Source organism: Vulpes vulpes, chromosome 6 (genome assembly GCF_048418805.1).
Source record: "Vulpes vulpes isolate BD-2025 chromosome 6, VulVul3, whole genome shotgun sequence".
Classification (NCBI taxonomy): Eukaryota; Metazoa; Chordata; class Mammalia; order Carnivora; family Canidae; genus Vulpes; species Vulpes vulpes.
The window spans coordinates 77,200,983-77,214,169 of record NC_132785.1 but is presented as its reverse complement, the minus strand read 5'-3'; the positions used below and the strand labels follow the sequence as shown (position 1 = coordinate 77,214,169).

General features: G+C 36.1%; 1 protein-coding gene across 13 annotated transcripts in view; it reads right to left on the bottom strand.

Annotated features, from left to right (window-relative positions):
* The window catches only part of MIPOL1 (mirror-image polydactyly 1), a 323,462-nt gene that overhangs the window by 4,832 nt on the left and 305,443 nt on the right, over positions 1–13,187 (bottom strand). For 11 of the 13 annotated variants that reach the window (XM_026019075.2, XM_072761451.1, XM_072761448.1 and 8 more), the window contains one exon: positions 11,303–12,046. The exons of the other annotated variants lie outside the window; for them this stretch is intronic. In XM_026019075.2, coding sequence (XP_025874860.1) covers positions 11,980–12,046 — 67 coding nt within the window. In that variant the 3' untranslated portion in view covers positions 11,303–11,979. Of the gene's footprint in view, positions 1–11,302; positions 12,047–13,187 lie in introns of those variants that run through there. 13 annotated transcript variants of the gene reach the window in all.

Here is a 13,187-nt window from a genome sequence, read left to right as displayed (position 1 = left end):
AGTAGAGTACAAAGGCAGTTTTTACCTTGAAAGCATCTGCCCTCAGATGGGGTGAAGTTGAGTTTTGGTTTTCATGGACTTCTAATGGAACAGGGGGTAGGAGACAAAGACCAAGGCTCGCCTTAGGAAAAAATCTTGATCTCAGGCCATAAATGTAGAATAAAAAAATATTTCCTCTACGTATTTTTTTAAGATTTCACATTTGAGACCATGAAAATTTGTCTTTCTTTGTCTGACTTATTTCACTTAGTGTAATGCCCTCCAGTTTCATCCGTGTTGTTACAAATGGCAAGATTTCATGTTTTTTTTTTTAATGGCTGAATAATATTCCATATATATATATACTGTTGAAGGTTCCCAGTTTTCCTTAGGTTTTGGCCTTTGAATATTTGGCCTTTGAATATATATATACATATATACATATATATATGTATATATATATATTCACCACAGCTTCTTTATGTATTCATCTGTTGATGGACACTTAGTTTGTTTCCATGTCTTGACTATTGTAAGTAATGATGCCAGAAGTATAAGGGGACAGATATCCCACGAGTTAGTGTTTTCACATCTTTTGGATATATTTCCTGAAGTGGAATCACTGGATCATATAGTATATAGTTCTATTTTTTTAAACGATTTTTTAAAAAAGATTTATTTGAGAGAGACAGAGACAGAGAAAGCATGAAAGCATTAGCAGGGGGAAGGGCAGAGGGAGAAGGAAGATTCCCCACTGAGTAAGAAGCCTGATGTGGGATTTCATGCCAGGACTCTGGTATCATGACCTTAGCTGAAGGCAGAAGCTTAACCAACTGAGCCACCCAGGTGCCCGAGTAGTTCTATTTTTTAATTTTTGGAGGATCTTCCATATTGTTTTTCATAGTGGCTGTACCAGTTTACAATCCCAAGAATATGCAAGGGGGTTTCCATTTTCTCTATAACCTCATCAGCATTTATTTCTTATGTTTCGGAGGAGAGCCATTCTAATAGGCATGTGGTGATATCCCTTTGTGGTTTTGATTTGCATTTACCTAATGCCTAGGGATGTCGAGCATCTTTTCATATATCTGTTGGCTCTTCATATATCTTCTTTGGAAAAATGTCTAGGTCTTTTGCTCATTTTTAATTGGATTACTTATGTTATTGAGTTATATTTCTTTATATATTTTGGATATTAATCAGATATATGGTTGTAAATATTTTTTTCCCATCCTGCAGATTGTCTTTTCTCTTTGTCAATGGTTTCTTTTGCTGTGCAGATTTTCGGTTTGGTGTAATCCCACTTATTTTTCATTTCATTGCTTGTGTTTTAGGTGTCATATCCAAAAAACCAGTGCCAAGACTCATGTCAGGGAGCTTTGTTCATCTGTTTTCTTCTGTAAATTTCATGCTTTCAAGTCTTATATTTAAGCCTTTAGTCGATTTCATGTTAATTTTTTGTGGGCAGTACAAGATAAAGGTCTAGTTTCATTTTTCACATGTGAATATCCAGTTTTCCCAGCACCATTATTGAAGAGACTGTCTTGAGTATTCTTGGCTCCTTTGTCAAATATTAGTTGGCAAAATAAATTCTGTTCCTCTGATGTTTGTTTTCATGCTAGTACCGTACCGTATTGCCTTGATGACTATAGCTTTATATAGTATAGCTTGAAATCAGGAGTGTGATGCCTCTCACTTTGTTCTTCTCTCTCAGGATTGCTTTGGCTATTTTTTTTAAGGTTTTATTTATTTATTCATGAGAGACACAGAGAGAGAGAGGCAGAGACACAGGCAGAGGGAGAAGCAGGCTCCATGCGGGGAGCCCGATATGGGACTTGATCCCAGGACTCCAGGATCACACCCAGAGCCGAAGGTGGATGCTTAACCTCTGAGCCACCCAGGCATCCCTGCTTTGGCTATTTGAGGTCTTTTGTGGTCCCATATAAATGGGAATTGTTTTTGACTCTTCTGTAAAAAACGCCACTGGAACCCTGATAGGGATTGCCTTGAATCTATAGATTGCTTTTGGTAGAATGGACATTTTAGCAATACTAATTCTTCGAGTCCATAAACATGGGACCTGCCATGAATTTTATACTCAATAAGTGAGCCCTCATGTGGGTTTTTAACCCAAATTATCATCAATAAAATTGGCTCAATAAAATTCAGATTAAGTTTTTAAAGTGCTCTAAGGCTGTACACATTCCCAGGGGATTAACAGAAGCAAATGCGGGGGAAACCACTTTCAACCCAGGCCTTGAAAAGTCCCACAGAGGATAATTCTAAAAAATATTGACTCACATTCATGAATCCCCAAACATCCAAAGAAATAGGGTAGCATAAATGTAACTAGCAGAAATAACAGCAAAACTGGAGCAGTAAATATTTGATATTAAAATTATCAGAAATTAGGGATCCCTGGGTGGCGCAGTGATTTAGCGCCTGCCTTTGGCCCAGGGCGCGATCCTGGAAACCCGGGATCAAATCCCACTTTGGGCTCCCGGTGCATGGAGCCTGCTTCTGCCTATGTCTCTGCCTCTCTCTCTCTCTCTCTCTCTCTCTGTGTGACTATCATAAAAAAGTAAAATAAAATTATCAGAAATTAAGTACAGAATAAGCATGTTTAAAATGTATAAGATTAAAGGATTGAAAAGGGCAGCCCGGTGGCTCAGCAGTTTAGTGCCCCCTTCAGCCCAGGGCCTGATCCTGGGATCGAGTCCCATGTCGGGCTCCCTGCATGGAGCCTGCTTCTCCCTCTGCCTGTGTCTTTGCCTCTCTCTCTCTCTCTGTGTCTCTCATGAATAAATGAATAAAATCTTTAAAAAAATAAAAAGGGATTGAAAATATGAGATAGGAACAAGAGGTCAGGGACACCTGGGTGGCTCAGCAGTTGAGCATCAGCCTTCCACTTAGGGCATGATGCTGGTCTGGGAATTGAGTCCCATATTGGGCTCCCTGCGGGGAGCCTGCTTCTCCCTCTGCCTGTGTCTCTGCTTCTCTCTCTGTGTCTCTCATGAGTAAATAAATAAAATCTTAAAAAAAAAAAAAAAAGGAACAAGAGACCATAAAAACGACCAACTAGATTTGGGAATGAGCAGAATAATATAACATTCAGAAATAAAAAAATATAACAATAGTAATGAAAGGCTCACTGAAATTCTGCTTCCAGACACAAGAGAGTGGTTGGTGGCAGACCAGTGCCCCTGCCAAGAACAAGAAGAAAAGCTGGGTAACTTATAAAAAGTTTTTTGTTTAAAGTGTATCAGAGAGGGGCTAAGACAAAGAGCATTGGGTTTAAGATCCCAAAGAGAATAACAGAGAAGTAAACTGAAGATCTGCAGACACTCTTCTTTTTGGAGGCATTTGCTGGTTTTGAAGGTTAGAGAATGATAATCTGGGCTTTGTCCTAGCAGAAGACTGATGCTAGGGACAGAGAAAACAGCTTTTTGGCAATTTTGCAAGGCTGGAGTGACAGACCTGGTGAGCCAAAGGGCTTGAAACACACACCTAGTTCCCCTTAAATACTTGGCAAATTCTGAGTTGTCCTAAGTGGACGTTAAAAACGCTCAGAAGAGGGGCCCCTGGATGGCTCCATCAGTTAATCGTCTGACTCTTGATCCCAGCTCAGGTCATGATCTCAGGGTTGTTGGTTCAAACCGTGCTTTGAGCTCCACATGGTCATGGAGCCTACTTAAACAAACAATCCAAAAAACTCAGATGAGACTATCTCAACCAGTCCCAGTGAAACTACCACTTGTACCACTGAAAACCCGACTGAGCTAATGCCATCAGGAGAGAGGGAAACCAGGGAAAATTGAGCCTTACTCAGAACATAACCCAGTTACAACTCAGCACAGTACCCGACTGGATTAAGGTGATTAGCATCGACTCAATCTTCCCAATAGAGGAAAGGCTAAGCCCTCTCTGGAGGAAGACAAAATCAGCTAGAGAGCCATGATGGCTTATAGTCGATCAACAATTAATAGGCATGCCAAGAGAGAGGACCATACATTTAGAAGGCAAAAGCCACACAGACCATGGATGATTCAGATACTGGAGTTAGTAGACATGTGGACATAGCCTTTTAGGTAACTATGGCTAGTATATTCAAGAAAACAAAAGCAGAGAGGGAGACAGTGTATTTAGAAAGATGAGTATTTTATCAGAGAATTGGAATGTACCACTGCCACCACCACCAACAACAACAGCCAAGAGAAAACTGTAGCATTGAAAAGTATAGATTCTGAAATTAAGACCTGAATGGTTTTACAGCAGTAGATAGCATCAATGAAATAAAAGATAATTCACAACTAATGTACCTAGAGGAAAATTCACAACTAATTTTGAAAATTCATTTTGAAAATTCACAACTAATGTATCTAGAGGAAAATAGGAAAATGTAGAAGAGGGCGAAAATGACATGTGGGAACATAGTGAATAAGTATAAAATATATACAATTGGAGTATCAGAGGAAGAGAAAAAGATATTCACCAAAGATTTCCTAAAGTTGAGAAATGATAGAGTTAGTTTTTTTTTTAATTATTTATTTATTCATGAGACACACACACACACACAGAGGCAGAGACATAGGCAGAGAGAGAAGCAGGCTCCCTGTGGGGACACCCATGTGGGACTTGATCCTGACACTCTGGGATCACACCCTGAGCCAAAGGCAGACACTCAACCACTGAGCCACCCAGGTGTCCCAGAGGTGCAGATTAAATAAAATGGATTAAATCAAGCAAGAAACACACAAAGAAGACCAAATCTAGGCACAAAACAAAAGATACAAATTAAAAAAAAATCAGAGAAAACAAACAGTTTACTTTCAGGAGAAAAACATTAAGACTGACAGGTAACTGCTCAACAGGGAAGAAGGCAGCTAGACATTAAGAGGATGACATTTTAAAAGAGTTCTAGGAAGACTTACAGTTTTGGCCATGATGGAGTACACATGATGGGACCACACTGACCTCCTGACTTAAAAAACATTCAACAACCAACAAAACCCAACCCAAACCAACCACCACAACAGCAAACAATGGTGAAAATACGTGGATCAATGTTTTTGGACTTTGGACATCGGGCAGCCCAGGACCATGATCCCTGAGAGAAGCGAAGCATATGAAGTGAGTCCTAGCATTGACCTAGCTTACCATCTGGAGAGGTTACAGGGCAGAGTGCAAAGAGGGGTAACACAACAGAGTCTGGCAGCCTCTCTGAGTTGAGAACACAGAAGTGGGCAAGGGGAGATGACCAACATAGTTGGGATTTGCAGGTCAGGGTACGGAAGAAAAGAGAGCCTGCATGTAGTGGTGAGTGTTGTACAGGGAGAGCACGGGAGAGCAGAGGCTCTGGAGAGCTACAGTGCATTCCCTGACTCTTCCTCAGTGTACTGACCAGTAAACTACCCAGTGAGGGTAGGAACTACCAGAGATGGGCAGGCAGGAAAAGAACCAAAACTCACACAAGGCTGTGATCCATCAAAGTAGAGAAACCTCCTACTACACAGGTAGTGTATTCAGAGAGGTGTTGCCTAAACTGTGGGGAAAAATCAGCCTAACATTAAAGGTACTCTGATCCCTTAAGCTTCAAAAAGCCTTAGGGGATCAAACTGTTTCCTAGTAGCGTACCAGTATTCCTGAACGAAGCTCAAAAAATTTTAATGACAAACAAAAAAATCCACACTCAACAAATTAAAATTCACAATGACTGGCATCCAAAAAAGTCAGCAGGTATGCAAAGCAAGAAAATACAACTCATGATGAGAAAAAAAAAATCAATAAAGAGATCTAGAAATAGGATAAGAGAATTAACAGACAAGTACATTAAAACAGTTCTTATAACTGCATTTTCTACATTCCAGAAGATAACATAAGGCATAAATAAATTCAGAAGAGAGATAAGAAAAACTAAAAAGAACCAATTTAACTTTTATTTATTTATTATTTTTTTTCAATTTAACTTTTAGACATAAAAATTCAACTGCAAAGAATAAGACTCCGGGTGGAATTAAGAACATACTAGACACTGCAACAGAAAAGATTAGTAGATTTGAAAATAAAGCAATAGAAACTATCCAAAATAAAACATAGAGGAAAAACATCCTGGAAAAAAAAAAATGAAGCATGAAATAGCTGTAGCACAACTTAGGTGGCCTAATATATATTGAACAAAGTAAGTAGTTCCAGAGGGAGAGGAAAAGGACCCAAGCGACAGAAAACCATAAGGAAAATAATGGTTGAAATTTTAAAAAAATTCGTAGACTATAAACCCACAGTCTAAGAAATTCAACAAACCATGAGCACAGAAGCATGCAGGAACCTATACCATAATACAACCTAATCTAATTGGTTGAAACAAATGACAAGGGGAAAAAAAAATCTTTAAAGAAGCCAGAGGATATTAGTATGTAGAGAACAAAAAATAAAAATGACAGCAGGAACGAAGCAAGCCAGAGACAAAAAAGCAACATCTCGAAAATACCGGGAAAAAATTATCCTAAAATTCTGTATCCAGCAAAAACCTTTTTCACAAAATGAAGGCAAAGAAAAGAATCCAGACTTTTTTCAGACATGAAAGCTGAAAGAACTCTGCACTCACAGCCCTACATTAGTATAAATGAGAAATGCTTCAAGAAGAAGGAATAGATAACGGGTGGAAAGTTGCATCTACACAAGAAGAGCACTGGAAATGGTAAGTATGTGAGTAAATATAATGTTCTTACTTTTTAAAATCTTAAAAATTGTTGTTTAAAGTGAAAATAATAACAATGCTGTTATTGTGTACATTGTAGAAGCAAAATGTCTGATAACAGTATCACAAAGACCATACATACACGGCGAGACAATAATTTTTGTAAGCTGTGATATGATTGTTTAGAGACATTTACAGTTTATAGAATCTTTGCCCCAAAGGTTCTTACTGCCCACCCCACCCTAGTCCACTTTAGCCAATGTACTTTAAGTTTTCAATTCAAAGTTCACTAAGTTCCCTACAGGTATTACGTAGTATATATAAGGTATTTACATTACCTAACCTTGACTGAATAATTAAACAGAAGAAGTGTTTTTAGATTTCAGCTATTGGTTATAGCAAAATTCCACAATTAGTAGAGGTGCTGCTTTGCAGCAGATTTGAATCAATCTGTTATTTTCTCATTAAGAGAACTGATTTCCTTTCCCAGATTTTTTTTTCTTTTTTAAACATTTTTATTTGAGAGAGAGAGAGAGAGCATGAGCAAGGGGGAGGGGCAGAGGAAGAGGGAGAAGCAGGCTCCCCATTGAGCACTGAGCCCAAAGCAGGGCTTAATCCCAGGACCCTGAGATCATGACCTGCACTGAAGGCAGATGCTTAACTGACTGAGCCACTTCCTTAGCAAGTTTAATAAAGATAAAAATTGATATGAACAATTTTTTTAGGTACCTTAGGAACCTTTAAAAACTATTTAAATACAAAATAAAATTATAGCAATAAAATATTACAGAGGTTTCTCTGTACTCTTATTTACTTTGGGTAAATATGGTTAGGAGGAAGCTAACAGGGTGCCTGGCTAGCTTAGCTGGTTAAGTGTCTGCCTTTGGCTTGGGTCATGAGTCTTGAGGTCCTGAGATTGAGCCCCGTGTTGGGCTCCCTGCTCAGCAGGGAGTCTGCTTCTCCCTCTCCCTTTCTCTTCTACCTTTCCCTTTCCCTCCCCCCGCACTCATGCTCTCTCTCAAATAATCTTTAAAAAAATAAAAATAAAGTATATTAAGATTTCTGTGAGGAAGTATTAATGGCATACAATATTTTAATGATTCTCAAATATATTCATCATTGTCTCATTCTACTTACAAAATCCCACATTAAAAATAACTCCAACTTCTATAAATTTAACTTAAAGTACATAATAAAAAAGAACAGAAAAAAAACCCTTTCAAAAAAGATTATTCTAATAAAAGGATTATAAAAGTTTGGTAACTTGAGAATCTATTCTGGAACGCATGCTAATAGTTCAAATGTGCAAGCTCCAACTTAACAAATGTTTAAAATATTTGAGTTTTTAAAACAGTGCCAAAATAAACCACATCTTTTCTAGAGATGACATATTTAGTTAAGCATGAGCAATATAAATCTTTCAACCATTCCACGTATTTGTTTAAAAGCCTCAGAAACTACATGCATTTCTAATAAAACATGAACAAAATACTGAAGTCACTGAAGCCTAACAGTGGACTTATAAATCAAATTTTTAAAAAGGCGTATGTATTTGTGTGTGTGTGTCAGTGTGTATACATCTAAGTACACAGATATGAATAGGTCAATAGATTAGTTGTAAATAATAGTTAACAACAAAATAATGTCTTGGGAAAAATCTGGGTTCCATTCAAACCAAATGTGAGAAGATAAAATGTGTAAGTCATGGTTATTTTATCATTATACTGACTCATTAGTCATGAGTATGTGAAAATAAAATTTTAAAAATATCTATCACCTTCAAAAATACTACATATAAAAATGCTTTTCTATGCAACTACAACCAATATTAAAACTACAAATTTTTAATATTCTAACATTTTTGTGAAGTAAACTAGTTCTATTAGTAAGGCACTGACAAGATTCTTCAGTTTATTTGAATAAGGATATATACAAAGGATCGCCTTTCTCATTGAATAAGGAAAATGTTAGATAAAATATTTCAAGTATTTTGCATATTTTTAGCATAATGGCTTAGTTATAAAAGTAGAGTTAAATTTCTCATATTCATAATTAATTAATAACTTTGCTATAACTGCTTATGCCTTGCTTATAACCAATAATCTGGCTTATCACCAGTTCTATCTCTAATAGTTGCTCTAAGAGGTAAAGTAAGCCTTGAAGTTCAGACCACCATTTGATAAAACTACACTGTCAGGTTTTAGTATCAGGCCAAATTATAAATAGTACAAAGCAACTCACGGTTATTTTTTACTAACAATGAATTGTCCTTCCTAATGAGTGAAGCCTAAGGCAAAGTATGCTGCTACTATAATATTATAGAGAAGTGGTAATAAGGTGGTGCTATTTACCCATGGGGTTCACATTGTTGTACTTCTTTGAAAGAAATGCTTATCATCTCGATTGTTAGTGAATTCACAGGTATGTGTAGAAAAGAAATTGCACAATAATAATAAAAATTGCAAGAGTTAAATTTTTTAAAAAGATTTTATTTACTTATTCATGAGAGACACAGAGAGGAGAGAGAGAGAGAGAGAGGCAGAGACACAGGCAGAGGGAGAAGCAGGCTCCATGCAGGATGCCCGATGTGAGACTTGATCCTGGGACCACGGGATCATGCCCTGGGCCGAAGGCAGGTGCTAAACTGCTGAGCTACCCAGGGATCCCAAGAGTTAAAATTCTTATAGAAAGGTTTAGAGAAGTATAGCTACATGGAGTTTATTCATAAGACCTCAGTTGTAAGTCCTAGCCAATCCTTGGCAAATTCCTAGTCCCTCTGAGCCTATTTCCTCATTGTAAAATGTAATAACAATACTACTACAATTATCATCATCATTATGTGGCTGATACATATATATAATTTATTATTATTGCTATTAAATGATTGTTGATACGATCAAATAAAAAAGGACTTTATAAATCATTAAGTGCTATACATGTTTGTATTATCTTTTCTGCTTTTCTTCTAAACTACTCATTTTTACAACAGTAAGTGAATTCTCACCTTACCATAGGAATTAGAGTTGATCGTATTTAAGGCAAACTCAAAGCAACATCTCCGGGCAATGGGATACTGCCTGGAATACTTCTGAAATTGCATTATTAATGAATATGTGGAGAACTGATCTTCAGTGAGCTGGGTGATTCACAAAAAAAAGTAGAGACTGTATGAAACACTGCTGGTGCAAGAAATCAATTAATGATAATATTTGGCTGTAATATTTAGCATTTGGAATTCTGTACACAACTCATTTTCAAGGGGATGTGATGTTTTGGTGGAGATTACCTACACTGACAATAGTAAATGTTAGAATTGTTTTATGAATTTAGCTTCATAATATCAAATTCTTTAAAAGTTCTGGATACTAATTACAGGAATTGGTTGCTCTAATCTGATCATTTAGGGTTCAGAAAGAGAATTTGGGAAACTGTAAAATGTCCTTATGCTTACTTACTGTGTGTTTTCTAAAACCCCAAGCAAATAACTCAAGATAGATGTGTCTCTTCTACAGGACTAAACTGAAAATTCAAGCTGACTCGTGATTTAGTTGAAGAGGATTCAGGAATGGACTATTTTGTGATGAGAACTGTTCCTCTTTATTTACCTGCATGGCTTGAAAGCAACTGTTCTTTCACACAGGGAGCTGCCACATGTTTCAGTCAGAGTCCAGAGACAAGACTCCATGCATACCCAAATTATTTCAAATTTCTCTGTTTATATAGTCACTGGTCTATAATTCTCTTTAGGGCTATAGAGGAAATCCAATTGGCTTATTTCTATCCCCTGATGTTTCTTATTTTCTAATTGTAATAGTTTAAAAAATAATTAAAAGCAGGGAACATGAGTAAATTCTAAATTTCAACTCAGTGGGATGGTTCCAACTGCCAGTTAATTTAATACATTTAATGAAGAAGAAATAGAATTTGTTAACGTTATGATTTTTTTGCTACCCTGTGATAAAGCACGTTATATTTTCCTTCAAAGTAAAAAATAAAAAAATAATCTCCATTGGTGTATGAAAGAATGGTGCAATAAATTATCCCGTTCTTGTTCCAAAAATAAGCAATAGTAGATAACTTAGCTCAATCTTAAAGATAAATTATTGTATGAACTTAGAAAGATTTTCACTTTCCTACAAAATTTTCATTAATTAAATCTCTACTTGCCTATTTCATCTACTGCCCTCTTATCTATTCAATCTAAAAAAAGAAGAGATTTTTTCCTATAGTTAAATACAAAAACCTTAGTTTTATTCAAAATTTCATATGATTAGAAGTGACTGCTATGCTGTAACTATTTCAAATTATCTTTTAAAAGAAAAAGTAGGTAATCAAACCAAATTGCCAGCTTTCTTTTTTCCATGTCCTTATATTTTTACATTATAATTTTATTGTATATAGGATTCCCCTCCTCCAGAACATAAATTCAAATGATAATCTAAATAAAGATAATAAAAACATAACACTTAACATGTTTGATGGCCTCTTGCCTTTTAGAGTCATGCTAGCACATGCTAATTTTCAAGCCAAAGGTGTCCCAGCCTATTAGACTTGGCAATTTCTATAGCTTCAATAGAGTTTAGACAATTATTCAGACACAACACTAAGAAATACTGACAATATGAATTTAGAAGTACACATGAACAATATCTTTTTTATTGAAAATTGTTTGCATTATTTGTAGTGAAACAAAAATCATGAAGTGAAACAAAATATAACTTTAATGTACCAAACTCTTATTGGAGCAAATTATATGTTTAATTCTTGGTATTTATACTTAATATATTCTTTAATACTAACAAAGATTATGTGTATGCATTGGAGGAAGACTATGTACCCCCTCATGTCTGAGCTTCTCTCATCAGTTAAGAAATAAATTCTATATTGAAAAATGCATGTATTTGAAGTTTTGACCTAACACAGTGGATTAAGGTTTAGACAATATTTACTTTGCTGTATTTTGACTCAGAAAGGGCCTTATGTGAAGATATGACCTATAAGGGTCTCTTGGTAAAAAGATTTATATTAAATACAGTGAGATATAAAATAGTTACAAAATAAGCTGCAACTTTATAGCTACTCATTGGTAAAAGTCTGTAGTTAATACATTTGGATAAATAACTCAAGTCAGCAGCAAAGTGGTTAAACATTTGTGATTTGATTTTATCTCAGCTTGGAATGTGGTTGGAGTGTCCCACTTCTAACAACTGTTTGCTAAGTTAAGGCTTTAGTGTTTACACAGTGTTGAATGAAGCAGCCTGGTCACCAGATGTGATTGCTTCCCCAGACTGTCGTTTTTTCAGTCAGATCACTGTCCTCATGGTCCCTGTTCCAACCTTCTTCCTCAGGACGTCCACTAGCCTTTCCAACCTAAGTTGGGGGCAGGAGGGCGGGAAGGGGGGAAAAAAAGAATATAAAAAGTGCAGTTATTGTCAGGAATGTTTTGGCTGAAAAAGAACAGTATTTGCCTGTGACCAAGCAGTTCTGGTAGTCATGTTAAGAGACAAAGCATTACTGTCAGCAAGACATACTGGTGCAGAGTGCCAAGTATCTGAGGTTAAAAAAACAGTAACAACACAAACTTTAACCCAGATCTTCAGATTATGTCAGCATTAGATGCTCCATGAAAAATACAACATACTCATTTCAATACATTTGCCTGCCTGCATTAAGGCTGCGAATGAATCATTTTCTATGCAATGAGAAGATGGCACATGAGATGTAGAGCAGTTTCAAACTGATTTTTACCTAAGAAGTACATATTTCAATATAGAAATACTATCAATCTTATTACACCTGTTACTGAGCTACATTAGTGACATACTAATATGTTATAGAATTCTTAGGCATTAAATTTCTCCCTTCTTCACAGAGTCAGCTGATGAAAATAATCAGGAATTAGGTAGCTAGTTGGAAAAAAACTTCAGTTTAGTGGCCTGAAAATAACTTAAATATGCACAAATGATTTGGTGCTAATAAAACCAGACTTTCTGTACTACATTTAAAAAAAGTTTTTGAATAATATAAATAGCTTAGCAATGATTCTATAGTTTCTAGTCAAAGGTAAGTAATTTTCTTTAGTTGATTAAAAATACACCAGTTATACTGAAAATAAAGTCAAAAGTTCAGAAGTCCATTCTGTAATGTTCTTAGGGTGGGAGATGACATTCATGCGGATCAGTGAGATTTTGCTTGACAAGAGATGATGGAATCAGGCCATTAATTTTTTCCTTTTATTTTTTTTATTTATTTTTTTACTGAAAACATAAAACCTCAACGAAAAATCCCGTTTGATGTTACACAGAAATATTCCAGTTTTCATATACACAATCTTCCTCCTCAAAGACTAGTGAGCGACATAGTCTAGTCTGCTCCAGCTTGCCTCATTTATATGGATCCATGCATGAGGGTCCTTTGCAAATAAACACAGCACAGAGCTAGACACTAAAGGAATGAGGGTATTCTTAGTGTCATACGTGCTAGGTTTACATGACTAATCAGCTGCATGTGA